The sequence below is a fragment of the Neovison vison genome, chromosome 4 (assembly GCF_020171115.1).
Source record: "Neovison vison isolate M4711 chromosome 4, ASM_NN_V1, whole genome shotgun sequence".
Lineage (NCBI taxonomy): Eukaryota > Metazoa > Chordata > Mammalia > Carnivora > Mustelidae > Neogale > Neogale vison.
This window is the reverse complement of record NC_058094.1, coordinates 203,297,329-203,315,496: the sequence shown is the minus strand read 5'-3', so window position 1 is coordinate 203,315,496 and position 18,168 is coordinate 203,297,329. Positions and strand designations below refer to the sequence as shown.

General features: G+C 38.8%; 2 protein-coding genes across 20 annotated transcripts in view; both read left to right on the top strand.

Annotated features, from left to right (window-relative positions):
• Window positions 1-18,168, top strand: part of CADPS2 (calcium dependent secretion activator 2) — a 532,394-nt gene that overhangs the window by 291,076 nt on the left and 223,150 nt on the right. For all 19 annotated transcript variants that reach the window (XM_044246482.1, XM_044246480.1, XM_044246471.1 and 16 more), the window contains exon 8: window positions 8,122-8,261. In XM_044246482.1, coding sequence (XP_044102417.1) covers window positions 8,122-8,261 — 140 coding nt within the window. The remainder of the gene's footprint in view (window positions 1-8,121; window positions 8,262-18,168) is intronic.
• On the top strand, window positions 17,384-18,149 carry LOC122905027 (kinesin-like protein KIF22). The gene has a single exon (XM_044246484.1). It carries the CDS (start codon window positions 17,513-17,515, stop codon window positions 18,047-18,049), a length of 537 nt encoding a protein of 178 aa, XP_044102419.1. The 5' UTR covers window positions 17,384-17,512; the 3' UTR covers window positions 18,050-18,149.

Genomic DNA, 18,168 nt, shown 5'->3' with positions numbered 1-18,168 from the left:
TTTCCCTCATAATTAGTGATGTTAAGGATCTTTTCATCTGTCTGTTGTTGTTCTTATATGTTGATGAGATAGAGAATTGATGTGGCAGAAGATCTGATGAGCATTTGTATTGATTGAAGTCCTTATGGGGGGCAAGCAATAGTAGCTGACTGGGGGTAGGTTCTGGGAACAAAAAAAAAAAAAAGAGATCTGGCCAATTAAGCTTGGGGAAGGGCTTGAGAACTAAAGATAGTAGTTAAGAATATTAGCATAGGTTTGTGTGCCTCTTTCTAGAGGGCCATTCTTTTTTTTTTTTTTTTAAGATTTTATTTATTTATTTATTTGACAGACAGAGATCACAAGTAGGCAGAGAGGCAGGCAGAGGAGGGAGAGGAGGAAGCAGGCTACCTGCCAAGCAGAGCGCCCAATGTGAGGCTCGATCCCAGGACCCTGAGATCATGACCTGAGCTGAAGGCAGAGGCTTAACCCACTGAGCCACCCAGGTGCCCCTAGAGGGCCACTCTTAAGGTGACTCAGTGCCAACAGCCTCATTTCTATGCCTCAACTTCTTTCCCATGTCCTACCTTGTAATTCTTAATGTGTTCTTTGAGACTCCCAAATGGAATAATTTCCCTATGCATTTTGTCCTGATTTCTTCCAGAATTGGTGGTTGTACCCATCTTTGAGCTAGAATTGTATCAAGTATGTGGTCACATACATTTTTTTCTTCCTCTAGGCTAACAGATATTTATAGAAAAGGGCAATGTATTGCTTACCTAGCCCCAGGGCTTATCTGGCTCCCCTAGTTCTGGATTTTTCCTCCCTTAGTTTTTACATTTTTCAGACCTTTATTGAAATCACTTAGAAATTTAGAAGGCCTTAAATATATAGGTCACAACGTTAAAATAATGTGAAATGTGCACAAATGCACATGGCTTGGCTTTAATATTTTAATAGGAGAACAGTATAGGGGTGTCAGCTTGTGTTCAGATCCCATGAACCTCATATTACTCTAAACATGATGTATGTATATGTGTGTGTATTATATACTATATAATATAATATATGCACACATGTATGTGCATATATATTTTATAGTATATATGTATTATATACTATATAATATAGTATATCATATATAGTATATAATGTGTATTATATATACTACACACATGTGTGTAGTATATAGTATATAATACACACACGTATGTACATATATATACATACACACATGTGTGTGTATTATATAGTATATAATACACACAGACACATATTTTATATATATATATATATTACACTTCATTCTTAAGGGGGGGATTTTTTGTATATTAAATTTGATAGAATTTTAAACAAAGCCTAAAAAAAAAAGTTGTTTTTCATTACACCTCAGCAAAGATGGCAAGTAATGTTGACATTTTATTATGAAGAAGATAGGTTGGTTTTATATCTAAGATAAAAAAAAGACAAAGAATCATAAAATGTGTCCTGCTAAGTGACAAGACATTTAAAATGTTAGTGACAAAAATAAATTAGAAGAAGCAAAAATATGTATAGAAAGTTCAGAGAAATGAATAGCAAAGAATAGGTAACTTTGCTAAATAATAGAAGAAGCTAAATATTTTGCACAGAGCTATAATTAATTTAGATGTAAACATGGAACATAGCAGAATCCTTAGTTAATTTTTCTATCTGTTAAATATTTTAATTCCTGTGCCAAGTTCTATTCAAGTACAACTGCATATCTTAAAATTTTTAAACACTTAGCTGTGAAAAAAGACCTATGATGCCAAACTCTGTTAATATACTACTTAGGATACTACTAAATGCTGCAACAAACATTTCACTAGTTCAAAAGAGTAACACCTGCCTAACAGTTCCCATTGGGTGTTTTTAATAGATGGGGTAGATTTCCTCCATTTGGTGATTCAGGGCTGTAGTTTCTTCCATTTTATTTTATGACTCTCATTTCCTAGAGCATAGGAGTTCTCTGCATTTGGCTAGCAGATGAGCAAAAAGGGATGAAGACATACCTATATCTTCACTATTTTTGCCCAAAGTGACACTTACCACTTCTCTTCATGTTCCATTAGCTAGAACTGTCATGTATCCCTACTTAGATATAAAAGGAGCTAGAAAACACAATCTCTGCCTTACTTACTGACTGATTCTAGCAACAGCTCTATGCTAGTGAAAGCACGAATCCCAGTAAACAGAAGATCAGCTCCAGTTTGCCCCTGTAGCCAAATATGAGAATAGTTGTGTTACCCTTCCTCCTACACGTAGAACACATTCACTTCAACTCAAGGGAATCCACCGGAAGTCTCCTCCAGGCCAGAATCCAGCATCTCTAATAGGTCCAGCCCTGGCTCTTTCTACAGCCTGATGACCTATGAACTAAAATTCATGTTAACTACCTACTAGTCCACCTGCCCTCCCCACCCTGCCCTAGCAACAATCCACTCTATAGCAGTGGAACAGACACAGGAGAGCTACAACCAAGTAGCCCATTTGGGGAAAAGGAGGGGGGGGAGGTAAAATGGAAAATATCTAGGAATAATTGTCCAGGGACAAGACTGAAATCCTGTCCTGGCAGTGTTCAGGATCTCTTGATTAGACCCTTGTTCTACTTCTGAAAAAGAACTCCTTTGTCCTTTATTTCTCGTGGCCCTTTGGCCTCTACTCATTGGGAGCTGCGACTTATCTCTTACCGTCTGTGGCACCATCATGTGGATGACCATGACCACTTCACGGATGTGCGATTTGGGGACCTGGAACCCTGTTTACAGTCATTGTTAAGACTAAGTTCAGGGTTTATCCATCAGTACAGTTCTTTTAGAAACAATGTATTTCATAGGTATGGACCTCCATTTGTTACATGCCTCAGTGTTTGTCTGGAGAAGCAGACAATTCTAATACTAGGTCTTTCAAAAGGAGGAAATGTAACACAGGGGATCAGCTTCACATGTGATAGAACAGAGCCACTAAAGAACTGACAGTGCAGAAATCCAGAGACTGACAGAATCAGAAAACCTTGGCCCATCGCAGGGATGAAGATCATCAGAGTATCTGAGCTCTTTGCTCTGGTAAGAAGAAACTCTGAGCTCCCTGAGGGATCTGAGCCATCCGTAGTTTTCATCTTGGAGTGTCCCACATAATGGGCCCTCAAAGGTTTAAATGAACAGAGATAAGCAGTAAATCCTTCCACTGACTTCACTTAGAAGTACCCATTAGGAAACTGAAATGTGGCAGGAATGTATGATATTCAATAGTGAGATGATCCTTAGTTTGTGGATCAGATGCTATTACTTTTTTGGGGACCTTATTCTGTAACCTGCCATCGGCATTTAAAGAATGAGAAAATTGTCCAATGTCTTCATTTAAATATTCTCATCTGTATAAGGCTTGGAGTTTGGAACAGTACCAATTTTGTGTAAACACAGAAGAATTAAAAAAGGATAAAGTCTGTAGGTGGTTCATGACAAAATAAATTTGGTGGGGGGTGGGGGGATGTGGTAGGGAGAACAAGAAAAAGCTTCTCAGAATTGCTAGGCAAATGGCAGCTTCAGAGGGTGGATATACAGCTCTTCGCCTTTGTTTTTTCGTTATTTTATTTTATTTTGTTTTATTTCTTTATTTTTTGGCATCCTCCTCTAAGTTGATAATGACATTGTTTTGTCTACGGCTGTGAGCCAAAAATTATCACTTGTTTTTAACTGTCATTTAAGAAAGAATCTATAAAATATTCCATTGGCTATTTTAGCTGTCACAAGGGATTAATTCTAGAATAACACTTTTTAAAATATCACAAATGCCATTTTATCTCTTACTGGATGTGCCTTTATATGCTTAAGTGTATAGACATGCTGGATTCAACTCAGCTGTGGCTTTTAGGATAGGCTTGAGGAAAGGCTCAAAATAGCAGTTGCATTTAACAAGTTGGAAGTTGAGAATAGTTTAAGAAGCTTTTATGACTGCTGTCTTTCCTAGAGAGAAAAAAAGCTTTGCTTCAAAATTTCTCTGTGAATAGTTCCACTCATACATGGAAATGAAGACTTTTGTTTTTTGGCAAAGCGTGCCGAATTCAGTCACTGCATTTTGTTTTTCAGAACGTTTTAGCATACCTGAGCATGTTTATAATTCTTCCATTTACACAGAAATTTCAAGTTTGTTTACTTTTCACACTGCTATAAAATAAGAGCGGCTTAAAATACACACCGCCTTTCATATCTTTATCCTTCAGAAGATAGTCCTCCCACTTAAAAATATCAAGGCTTGGATACAGGCCATGTCTAAATAATGTTATGACTAACTAAAGAGGGGAAATACATCATTTTATGTACCGACAAACCTCAGGGATGCTGTGAGTTTAGTTCCAGAGTTCTGCAATAAAATGGATATCCTGAAAAAGTGAGTCAAATGATTTTTTTGGGTTTCTCATTGCATCTAAAAGTTATATTTACACTATACTGTAATCTTCTATGTGTGTGATAACATTGTCTTTAAAAAGTACACAACCTTCATTAAAAAATACTTACTGCTAAAAATGCTAACCAACATCTGAGCTTTCAGGAAATTGTCATCTTTTCGCTGGTGGAGGATCTTGCCGTGATGTCAGTACTTACTGACTGACCAGAGTGGCGCTTCCTGAAGGTTCGGTCGGCCATGGTACCTTCTTAAATTAAGACCGCACAAAGTTTGCTGTTATCGATCGACTATTCCTTTAACGAATGATTTCCCTAGCAGGGGAGGCTGTCATTTGCTAGCCTTTTACAAACGGTAGAACTTCCTTCAGAATTAGTTTCAGTTCTCTCAAACCCCGCCGCTGCTTTACCAACTAAGTCTTGTAATAGTCTAAATCCTTGTTGTGAATTCAGTCTCCACAGCATCTTCAGCAGGAGGAATTTCCATCTCCAACCACTTCCGTCACTCGCCCACAGAAGTACCTCCTTACCTGCTAATGAGTTACCAGGAAACTGCAGCCATTTGTTGTGTCACTTGAACACAACAAGTAGAAACAAAGATGAAGAAGAGCTGTATATCCACCCCTGAAGCTAGAGCTGCCATTTCCCTAGCAATTCTGGGAAGCTTTTCCTTGTTCTCCCTACCACATCCTTTTTCCCTCCAAATTTATTTTGGCATGAGAGACCTAAAGACTTTATCCCTTTTTAACTCTTCCTTCTATGTTTACACAAAAATTGGTACTGTTCCAAATCCCAAAAGTCTTACACAGATGAGAATACTTAAATGAAGACATTGGACAATTTTCTCAATCTTTAAATGCTGATGACAGGTTACTGAATAAGGTCCCAAAACAAGGAATAGCATCTGATCCACAAACTAAGGATCATCTCACTATTGAATATCATCATTCCTGCCACATTTTAGTTTCCTAATGGGTACTTCTAAGTGAAGTCGGTGGAAGAATTTACCGTGGCAGGGTAATTAACTGGTCTAAGTCCAATGTTGTTGTATCTCAAGGAACAATTGCTCAGTCCCATCTTTAGGTTCTACATCTGGTTCTCTTGCTGTTTGCCCCACATCTGCAACACTTCCTCCACTGAAGTCTTGAAATCTCCCAGCATCATCCAGGAGAATTGGAATCAGCTGCTTCCAGATTCCTGCTACTGTGGATACTTTGACTTCCCATGAATCGTAAATGTTCTTAATGGCATCTAGAATGGTGAATCCTTTCCAAAAGCTTTTCTCTTTGCCTTTCCCGGATCCATCAGAGTCATCATTCTCTATGGCAGCTTTAGCCTTACAAAATGTGCTTCCTGCATTAGACTTCAAAGTGAAAATCACTCCTCGATCCATGGGCTGCAGGACGGTTGCTGTGTTAGCAAGGATGAAAAGGACACTAATCTCATTGTCCATCTCCATTAGAGCTCTTGGGTGACCAGGTGCATTGCCACTAAGCAGTAAACATTCCAAAAGGAATCTTTTTTCTGAGCAGTAGGTCTCAACAGTGAACTTAAAATAGCCAGTAAACCATGTTGTAAACAGATGTGCTGTTATCAAGGCTTTGTTATTCCAGGTATAGAGCTCAAGCAGAGCAGATTTAGTATCATTCTTGGAATTTGGGGAAGGGTAGGTATTTTTGGAAGGGTAGGTAAATGAGCTTTAGCTTCAATTTAAAGTCAGCAGCTACATCAGCCCCTAATAAGAGGGAGTTCACCTGTCCCTTTGATGCTTTAAAGCCAGTAATTGACTTCTCCTCTCTAGCTATGAAAGTCCAAGATGACCTCTTCTTCCAACATAAGACTGTTTAGTATGCATTGAAAATGTGTTGTTTAGTGTTGCCACTTCTATTACTCAGATCTTCAAATAACTTTCTAGGGCTTCTACATCAGCACTAACTGCTTCACCTTGTACTTCTATGTTATGGAGACGGCTTCTTTCCTTAACCCCCGTCAAACAACTCTGCTAGCTTCAGACTTTCCTTCTGTAGCTTCTTTGCCTCTCTTAGCCATCAGAGAATTAAAGAAAGTTAGGGTCTTGCTCTGAATTAGGCTCTGGCTTTGAGGAATGCTGTAGCTTATTTGATCTTCTTTCCCAACCAGTAAAACTTTCTCTATATTAGCAATAAAGCTGTTTTGCTTTTTATCACTTATTCATGCACTAGAATACACTTTTAATTTCCTTCAAGAACTTTTCCTTGACGGTGACAACTTAGCCCAAGAGACCTAGCCTTCAGCCTGTCTTGGCTTCTGGCATGCCTTCCTCACTAAGCCTAGTGATTTCTAGTTTTTTATTTGAAGTGAGATGTGTGACTCCTCCTTTAACTTGAACACTAAGAGGCTGTTGTAAGGTTATTACCTTAATTTCAATATTGTTTTGTCTCAGGGAACAGGGAGACTCAAGAAGAGGGAGAGATATAGCATAATAATCAATTGGTAAAGCAGTCAGAAAACACATTTATAAACACACATTTAAGTTTGCTGTCCTACCAGAACATGATTAGTGAAGCCCCAAAACAATTAGAGTAGTAACATCATAGTTTTTCACTGGTCACAGATCACTGTAACAAATTGAATAATAATGTTAAAATTTGGGGCGCCTGGGTGGCTCAGAGGGTTAAGCCTCTGCCTTTGGCTCAGGTCATGGTCCCAGGGTCCTGGGATCGAGCCCCACATCGGGCTCTCTACTCAGCTGGGAGCCTGCTTCCCCAACCCCCCACCTGTATCTCTGCCTGCTTGTGATCTCTCTCTCTCTCTGTGTCAAATAAATAAATAAAATCTTAAAAAAAAAAAAAAGTAAAAATTTGAAACATTTTGAGAATTACCAAAAGGTGACAGAGACGCAAGGTAAGCAGATGCTCTTGGCGAAACGGCACCAGGAGGCCTACTCAGGCAGGGTCCCACAGTCCTTCCATATGTAAAATGCAGGCTCTGTGAAGAACAATGAAGTGATGTGTAGTAAGATGAGGTATGTTTGTCTATGGCATGTAATATCTGAAGAGTAAGCTTTTCTTCTGTGTTGGCTTTGTGAAGCTGTAGAGTAGAGTCGAGTTATGAAATAATCATTTGGTAATTTGGAAGTTTTGCTAAAAATAATTACTTTGTTTCTGTCCTAATATTATCTTCATGGTTTTGAAAACATGTCATCAGGGGAAAAAAAATCCTTTGGTATTGATCTAAGGCAGAAAATGTGCTAGGATATCAGTCTTCTCCATCACTAATTGAGTTGATTTCCTTTCATACTGTTTTACAATGAAAATATTAAAACAGGAGTTCTATTTTTGCTGCCTAAAATAATTGGGTTTACTTTTTTAAATATGCTATCTATCATTTCAGAAAATATTTCTTTCTGAACTTTTGTCCCGAGGAGTTTAGAATAGCTTGAAATTATAGGTGTCTAACAAGTATTTCACAACTGTCAATTCAACTGTAGCCTCTGCGCTTTTACCTCATTATGAAGTGACACAGGAAGAAAACTCATTACGTGATAATATGAAAACACATAGTTGTCAAAAAGATAAATGAGTCTGTATTGAAAACCCATCTGTTGTGGTGGGAGTCAAATGGTTTAGACACATCTGGGCACGATACCTTCTTTTTAAACAAGAAAACATAGAAAAGATTTCCGTTCCGATCATTAGACACTATATTGTGCACTTAATTTTTTTTTTTTGGTCTCTTACAGGTGATATTATACCCAACTTCTAATAGCTCCAAGTCAGCGGAGTTTCACCGTATGATAGTTCCAAAAAATAGCCAGGACTCTGACTTAAAAATCAAATTAGCGGTGCGAATGGATAAACCAGCACATATGAAACATAGTGGGTGAGTGTGGACTTGACATCTTTTTCTCCTGAATTACTGAATTTAATTTCAATGTATCCCTTTTGTCCATTTACTGACAGAGCCAGTATATCATGGAATTTTCCCCCAAAATGACATTTATGGGACAACTTACTATTTTAAACTCCCAGACAGCTTTATATCTAAACACATGGGTATTTAGTTAAAATAACTTGTGTCCATGCTAACATAATGTCGGTAATCGATCCCAGTGGTATTCTACCCCATTTATATCGATGAAGAGTCGTGATAGCTGGAAAGCTCTAAAAGATATTTTCCAAAATATAATGATGGTTGAAACAAGCATAGCATTCAGGTCTCCGGAAATGGTTACACTTACATATTAAAGCTAAAATGTCATTCAGATCTAACTCAGGAGGCTGTGAAAAGTTTTGTCAGGGAGGATTGTAGTGTCCATGCAGTGTGTGAGTGGAAAGCCACATCGACAACGGAGGAGCCGACGCTGGGGGGGAAGCCAGACCACAGGGCCTGTCGGCGAGGAACTACCGTGGGCCGGGGTCAGCCCTCATCTCAGCCACGGCTCTTGTTCCCTTGTAGTTGGTGATGTAACAAGTCTGAACTCTTCAAGACAATAAAATGAGTTTGGTTTTTAAAAAAAAAACAAAAACAAAAACCCTGGGTCTTTCTCAGATTAACACTGTAGGACTCACTGCAGTCCAACCCCAGCACAGGGCTGTGAGGAACGTGACCTTTTTTCACAGTGGAGAGAAGCACTTCTGAAGTGGCTCCCTCTGAGATTAGCAGCCAACACAAGAGCCTAAGAAAGTCCATTCCCTTACGGAGACGTGTCGTCTGCCGGCTCCGGAGCCGAATCACCAGCCCTGTGGCAGAGTGAACAGATGAGTCAATAAGATAAGGCTTTTTTGGATGACTAGGGGGGCCTAATGACCACAATGCTTCCTTGGTTTGCATGGGCAACGTAAGCCGAGTCAGAACAAGGCTCACTGACGGAAGAACAGCTCAGGGGGACTGTTGGAAAGAAAACCGTAACTTGGGTAGCAGATTACTCGGTGCAGTAATGCAGACTAAAGGCCAACATGACTCAGCTCATAATGCAGATGGAGTTCTGGGATTTAATGTTTAGAGTTCTTCTCATTACTCCGTCTTCCTGCTCACCACGGATTTTTTTTAGCAGGCACGGATTGAGCACTTACTGTGTTCCTCCCAGAACAAACCTCAGTGGTATACCCTCTCGGGCCTAAAGGAAGCGGCTAGTCAGGGGTTCAGGCTTGTATACAAATAATTATGATAGTGAACAATAAGCCCTATAAGAGAGGAATGGGAGCTGGTGGAAAGAACACCTGATTTTAGCTGCGGTTAGTCATGAAAATCTCACAACACACCTGACTGTTGAGATAAAATTTGAAGTATGAATTCGAGTGGGCAAGGAAGAGGAAGGGCACCCCAGTCATAGGACATAGCATATTCACAGGCAAGAAAGAGCTCTGGAAAGACTTTTCAGGTCAATGAGAACAAGTTGGGTGCAGCTGGCATAGAGGGGTTTGAGAATAGAAAGTTAGAATACTACTACTCTAAAGTGCTTAGAAACTAGTCGAGTTTAGAGTTGGGCATAAAGGAACATAAATTCCAGGCACTCAGTTATTTTGCTACTGTTTTTATATCCATCTCTTTTGATGAAGGGCACCTTAAGACATTGGAACCTGTGTATTATAATCCCAGCACAGTCCTTAATTTGCAAATGGCCTGTACCCTGGTGAATACCCCAGGAGCCTTCAGAGTATCCCAAGGACCAAGATTAAACATGAGGTTGGGCCCATGACAAGTTCTACAGCCTTTCACATCTGTGGAAATCCCTGCTCTTCTCTTTGGCAACTCCTTCCTATAGAATGTTCCAGGGCAGGTGGGTCCATCCATCCCCCTGCTAAGACTTTATTTTTGGGTGGTTTTCCCCTTTTTAAAAAACTTTTTTTATTCATCCTTTGCCCTGAAGGAGAGCTGGTTTAGATCTTAACTCTACGCCCTTGACTAAGTCAGGAACCTCAAGGTGGGTCTGGAGTTAACTTCTGTCTAAGACTAGACAGTGACGGGGATCACTAAGGAGAATATATCATAGCCTCTCAATTTAATATGGAAAGCCCGAGAACTCACCTTGGATTCAGATCAGGAATGCTTTAGATCCAGCCACATGAATTCGTATCTGCCATTCCTAAAAGATACCAACAGGCAATTCTAGACCTTCGGGTATCTTTTTAGTTTATAGTATGTAAAAGGAAGGAATTCTAGAACTGAAAATACCTGTGGTGCTATTCTGCTGGTTGGTATTTTACGTGGCGTAATTAAGAATATCATATTCTATAATAGCAATTCTGTAAAACCTAATTTAATATCTGTTTTGGACATAATAATAATGACGATGATCAACCAGAATTAAAGATTTCCAGACTGTGATGGTGATGTTTCCCTATGGCAGCTACAGGTGCGTTAGCACAAACAGCTGTTTGGGTTCCTTAGAGCTTGTGGGGAACACATAAATATTTTAAATATCACCCCTGTGCATATGGGCAAACATGATTTGACCTCTATCATAACTGTATCCATCTTTTTTCTGCAGTGTTTCATAAATGGATTTTACTGAATTTAATTACATTTAAGAAGAGAAAGTCCACTAACCTTTTTCTTCCAAGTACTCTATCATAAGCCAAAGCGATAATAGAATATGAGTAGTAGATTAATAGTGTTTAGTTTTGGGGCTGGATTGTGTTTTGTCAATAATTCATCCTATAATGAATAATTAACAGATGAGTAATGAATAATTGAAAAAGAGGCAAGTCAAGTTAAAAAAAGATTAATTTATCTTTAAAATATGGCAAACCCCTCTTTTAGATAGACTTCTCAAGTCGATTAAACAGTAAATTGGGAGGGTTATGGATTTTTATCTTCAAAGCACTTTTGGGAACCAGACTTTGAAATCCTCTGGGTCTTTAATTTAAAAAGCCTGTTGGGCACCTGGATGGCTTAGTGGGTTAAAACCTCTGCCTCAGCTCAGGGTCCTGGGATCAAGTCCCACATCGGGCTCTCTGCTCAGCAGGGAGCCTGCTTCCTCCTCTCTCTCTGCCTGCCTCTCTGCCTACTTGTGATCTCTGTCTGTCAAATAAATAAATAAAATCTTTTAAAAAGCCTGTTGGATGTTCTAGGAATATGGCATCTCTTATGTGAACTATTATAACATGTAAATGAATATTTATCACATATATATAGCACCTGTGTGGGCCCTCAATATATATTTTTTTAAGATTTTGTTTATTTATTTGACAGAGATGTTGCAAGTAGGCAGAGAGGCAGCGAGAGAAAAGGGGGGAAGCAGGCTCCCCACTGAGCAGGAAGCCAGATGTGGGACTCGATCCTAGGACCCAGATCATGACCTGAGCCGAAGGCAGATGCTTAACCCACAGAGCAACCCAGACGCCCCACCCTCAATATATTTTATCAGTGTTTATTTTTGCCCCCAACCACCCTGTGAGTTTTTTAGGCTTATTTAAATCCCAGTGCCCTGTGCAGTATTCAGTCAAGGATAGGTATTAATATAATAATGATGATAAAAATAGTAAGTATGCTCTTTAGAGTTTTAAGGAAAAAATGGCAGTAAGTTGCATTCCTAAGTTGAAATGCAAAGGGTTCTAAACACAAATTAGAGTATAAATTTAGATGTAAATTTAATGTATATTATTTATATATTAATATATTATTAATAATTAATAATGATTTATATTAATGAGATATAAATTTATATATATAAATAGAGTATAAATTTAATGTGAAAAATATCTAAAATAAATGTGTTTGGTTCTCTTGCATTTTTAAATAACCTTTTTATAAGCAGAATAATATATCTGAAAAAAAGCTCATGTTTCTGATAACTATCAGTCCATGACTAGACATTATAGTTTTTTAAAAATAGGATTGACTACATGTAAATGAAAATACATTTAGTTTGGATAAAATAAACATAAAGATGATTTCATTCTTTTAAAACCAAACTGTACATTACCACATGACATAGATTTGATTTTTTTAAAAAGGGCTTTTACTTATTCATTTGGAATATGTCTTATAAACTAATTATATAAACTCATATACATCTATTAAATGACCTACCAGCTAGGTAGCTAGGTAGGTTAAATAATTCATACTCAGTTTTCGAATTTATTTTCCTCCTTTTTTGGATACCTGGAAGACAGAACTGTTTTGAACAAATGGACTGTCCTTTAGCATAGCCTAGTGGCTGAGGAACAGTATTAACTTAAATCTCAGAATACTATTCCTGTTTTTATTAAATAACATTTTCCTAATTCAAATGTAATTTTTTAAGTCAAAAGAAAGGTAAAATAAAATGGACCTAAATAAAACAAATGACTCTTAGGACAGTTCTACAATGGTAAAGGAGAGAGAAGAAAATTAAATGGTTGCAAATACGTAGAGGGAGACAGCGTGGACCTAGCCGAGGTCTTCATGCAACTGATTATTTTATAGGGAGAAAATGAATGTGTAACTGTGTGAGTTTCCAGTTAAGAACTGGTAAGATAAAATGTTGGCCAAAGTACTGTCCCGTAGATCTCCTGTTTCTCTCTGTGCAGAGTCATGTTTGGCTATTTAAACATTTGTTGATTAAACAGAGGTACTGAAATATTTCATAATTGCCATTGACAAAAGTCTCTCTTTAATTTATACCATAAAGGTTTAAAAGGCACTAGGCCAAGGGCACCTGGGTGGCTCAGTGGGTTAAAGCCTCTGCCTTCAGCTCAGGTCATGATCCCAGGGTCCTGGGATCGAGCCCCACATAGGGCTCTCTGCTCAGCAGGGAGCCTGCTTCCTCCTCTCTCTCTACCTGCCTCTCTGCCTACTTGTGATCTCTGTCTGTCAAATAAATAAATAAATAAATCTTTAAAAAAAAAAAAATTAGGCACGAGGCCTGTTTCTTGCTGCGGGGGAGAGACCATAGTTCAAGTTCCAGCAGGAGGGAGGTCTTGAACACCACGCTGGCTGCATTATCGTGGTCCCCTGTTTCCCAGAGAGCTGACCCGCCGTGCGTTCAGGCGCTGGGGTGTCGTGCTGTCAAATGTGGCATTTGTTCATGAAATGAAATGACCGCACTCTTAATAAAACTGCATTGTTGATCTCAAGGTTTATGATCTTCAATTAGGTTAGGGGATATTCTCATGATCAGAGGGAGGAAAATCTTAACTTTTATCAAGGTGACATTTGCTTAGAGAGTCCAGGCCTTATGGAAAGGATGGGTCTAGTTTTTTTTTTCTTTTTAATTTCCTGGAAAAAAATTGATTCCCAATTTAAGCTGACCTTTTAGAATGATTTTCCTACATGTCCCTGTCTAAAATAACCATGTTTTGACATTTGAACCTACATGTAGGTCTGTTTGCCTTCCCAATATGAATTTACCTTATTCTGACTTATTCTAATTTCATAGAAATCCCACTTCTTACTGCCTTGCCAAAACTTCTGACCAAGTATCTGCTAGGTTCTTAATAAATCTTTTTTTCCCACATGCAGCTTTCAGCTTTCAGAAGAAAAGTCTGTCTGTGATGCTTTATAAACCTCAGTGTAACTGTTTTAGAATGATAAAACGAATAAGCCATAAAGCTGACTTTGTTTTTCCAAATGCCTTATATTTGTGTCCCTTTCTGTATGCTGATTTACATCAAGAACTTTATTTTTCATTTCAGTTTACTAGGGACTAATTATGTAATAATGGTAGAAACATTTTCAGGCATGGCTTTAATGATCACTAAACTAGATGTTTTAACTTATACTCCCTTTGTAAAACTTCTCTGATTTCTCCTGTAATAAGTTAGTTTGCCTTTAACTTTAACCTTAAATGTGACTTTCTGCTCAACACCCTTTTATTCTTGAGATTTTTTCCAGGGTGTAATATTTTAACATACATTACTTTCTTCTCTTTCATGCATCCAATAACTATGCTCTTTTGCTGTTTAAATATCCTTCAGTGTCCTGTCTGGAAATCAGGCCAAATAATTAAAAGTGGAATATGAGGTCTTTTAAAATTTTCTTTCAGGAGCCACAGACCATATCCATATTGTTATCCTAATTATTTGGGGGCATTTAAAAAACTATAGTGAAAACTATTTTGGAATACTATATAATTTTATAAACAGTTAAAATACAGAATTATAATAGGTCTGTTCCATCTCCATTGATGGCTTACCATAAACTTTTTGTACTGTGTACTGATAAAGTAGTACTTTTTGTTTCTTTGCATGCATCCAGAAGTTTTAAAATACTAACACTGAATTTATAAAGCCAAAATACTGGGCTTGTAAAGTGAGCATTGTGGAAGGGCAGGAAAAATTTGGACTTTATAGGGATACTCGCTTTTTTAGTTCCTTCCTCTGATAGGTGTAGCTGAAGAGTGGTGCAGGTGGAGGACAGACAGACAGTGATCCTTGCATAGAACGAGCCCAGTGTTCGAGCCAGGACACCTGTGCGTGTTGTCTCAGTTCTGTCACTGACTTGGGTGAGTTATCACACCTGTCCTGGCCTGCTTTCATCAGTTGCTAAAGGGGACATCCGACTAGGGAATTTGAATGGCCCCTTGAGTCCCCAGAACTTTATGACTTACCCGATCATTTCCTCCCTCGCCCCTCCAGGAGCATAGTCCCCCCCATCCCATGGTGTGGCTGCACAGAGAGGGTGTGCGGAGCTTAGGGTGACTAGAGGCGGTAGAAGGAAGGACACCTGGGAAGATAAGACATTTATTTGACATTTATTTGAATTTATTTGACATTTATTTGAATTTATTTGACATTTATTTGAATCTTCTCAAGACAAGAAAAGGAAGTGTGAAGACTGAAACATTAGGTTGCTTTTATGTAAAATTAATTTAAAAAATACACTATAGTTATGGAATTGCTTCTAATCTGATTGTAGTAGTGGTACTAAAAAAAAAGAAAGAAAGAAAGAAAGAAACAGACGGATATAGAGGCCCCTGGGTGGCTTAGTTAAGTGTCCAACTCTTGATTTTGACTCAGGTTCATGATCTCAGGATGGTGAGATCAAGCCTCGAGTAAGGCCTGGCACTTGGCGTGGAGCCTGCTTAAGTTTCTCCTTCTCCTTTACCCTCTGACCCCGCCCCCTCCTTCTCTTAAAAAAAAAAAAAACGGTATGTACGCAACTTCAGAAATGAAATACACTAAACATACTAAATAGAATAATGTATCTATAGGTGAAATTTTATTTTCCAGATTTAACTGTTACGATGAAAGAATGCAGTTATCAAACTAAAGATCAAATAATTTCTTCTAATTAAAAATAGGTAAATTTGTTGTACCAAACATCTGATTTTGGGGGAAATCGTTTGAGAGGATTCCTTAAGGTGAGCTTTGAAGGACTCCTGTCCATCCGATATTTGAAGAGTCAGCATGGCTTGGGAACGTAAACTCTGGAGCCAGACCACCTGCCTTCACATCCTGGTTGTACCAGCTGATCACTGTGGGATCTTGGGAAAGTTTTGAAACCTCTCTGTGCCTCGGTGTCCTCACCTACAAAATGCAAATGTTAGTAGAGCCTACCTCATAGAATTTTTTAGAGGAGGAGTATTTTTTTTTATTGCAATATAATTAGCATACAATAGTCCATTGGTTTCGGGTATACATCATAGCTTCCAGAATTCTATACATTACTCCAATCATGACGAGCATGGAGTAATGTATAAATCAATACACCATGATAAATGTAGTCACTTGTCCCCATACAACGTTATTACAATACTGTGCAATGCTGTACTCTTCACCTCTGACTTATTTATTTTATAAGTGGCAGTTTGTACCTCTTAATCCTCTTTATTTCACTCATCTTCTCTGGGAGCCACCGGTTTGTGCTCTGTATTTTAGAATCTAGGTTTTTTTCCGTTTCTTTTTATTTTTTTAGATTCCACATGTAAGTGAAATCGTATGGTGTTTGACCATCTCTGATTTATTTCACTTGGCAGCATAATACCCTCTAGATCCATTCATGTTGTTGTAAATGGCAAGATCTCATTCTTTACAGCTGAATAAAATTCTATTGTACATAGATACCACATTTTCTTCATCCAACACTTGGGTCACTTCCATCTCTTGACTGTTATAAGCAATACTGCAATGAACATAGACTATATAAATCTTTCCAAAGTACTATTTTCATTTTCTTTGGGTAAGTATGCAGTACTGAAATTACTGGGTTGTATGGTATTTCTATTTTTAATTTTTTGAGGAACCTCCATACTGTTTTCCACAGTGTCTCTGCCATTTCATATCCCTATCCACAGTGCGTGCAGCTTCCCTTTCCACATCCTCACCAACACTTGTTACTCCTTTTTGATACTAGCCATTCTGGAGTGTGAGGTCCTGTCTCACTGTGGTTTTGATTTGTGTTTCCCTGATGAAGAGTGACGTTGAGCATCTTTTCATATCTTTAGAAAATGTCGGTTCAGGTTCATTTTAAAATTATTAATATTTAAGATTATTGTGGTTTCATACAAACTTTAGTATTCTAGTTCTATGAAAGATGCTGTTGGTATTTTAATAGGGATTTCATTGAAACTGTAGATTTTTTGTAGTATGGTTAGTTCAACAATATTCTAATTCATCAGCATGGAATATCTAGCCACAGCGGTCAGACAAGAAATGAACAGGATCCAAATTGGTAAGGGAGAAGTAAAATTGTCACTATTTGCAGATGATATGATACTACGTTGAGGAAAAGCCTGGAGGCTCAACCAAAAAACTATCAGAACTGATAAATGAACTTAGTAAAGTAACAAGATTCAAACTACACAGAAATCTGCTGCACTTCTACACAAAAACCAAGAAGTATAAAGAGAAATCAAAAAAACAATCCCATTTACAATTGCATCAGAAATACCTAAAAATAGGGGTGCCTGGGTGAATCAGTTAAGTGACTGCCTTTGGCTCTGGTCATGATCCCAGGATCCTGGGATCAAGTCCCACATTGGGCTCCCTCCTCAGCGGGGAGCCTGCTTCTCCCTTTCTCTTCTGCCTGCCACTCCCCCTGGTTGTGCTTTCTCTCTCTCAAATAAATAAATAAAATATTAAAAAAAGAAATACCTAAAAATAAACAACCAAGGAGGTGGAATACTGGTACTCTGAGAACTATCAAACGACCATGAAAGAAATTGAAGATGACACAGACAAACGCATATTGAGGTTGAGAGGCTTAAGATGAAGCAAAAAGAACTGGAAGCCAAGGTTCTGGCCCAGGAGGCTGTGGACCCAAAGGATAAAGAGAACTCACCTCCCACAATGCTCAGACCGCTTGCCCGCCGCACAGACACGGTAGCAAAGCCCCTTGAACATGCTGTGGTGATACCCTTACAACTGATTCAGGAGCAGGCAGCATCCCCAAATGCTGAGATCCACATCCTGAAGAAGAAAGGCCGGAAGAGAACGCTGGAGTCCCTGGATGCTTCCGAGCCAGAGGAGAAGGCTGAGGACTTCTGGGAGCTTCAGATCAGCCCGGAGCTTCTGGCTCATGGGCGCCAAAAAACATTAGATCTGCTGAATGAAGGCTCTGCCCGGGATCTGCGCAGCCTGCAGCGCATTGGCCAAAAGAAGGCCCAGCTCATGGTATGTTGGAGGGAGCTCCCTGGCCCCTTCAGCCAGGTGGAGGACCCAGAACACGCGGAGGGCATATCCGGGAAACAGATGGAGTCATTCCTGAAGGCGAACATCCTGGGTCTCGCCGCGAGCCAGCACTGAGGCCCCTCCTCACTGCCAGCTCCTTTCCTTCCGGGGCCATGTTTTTGTTTTGCTTTTTTAAATCATCATATAACTGCGTGTCATGTAAATACAGTTTTTACTCTGGGGGAAAAAAAAGT

Bases quoted from the DNA above. Each gene is read 5' to 3' on its own strand.
- LOC122905027 (XM_044246484.1), top strand. From the start codon at position 17,513: ATGAAGCAAAAAGAACTGGAAGCCAAGGTTCTGGCCCAGGAGGCTGTG.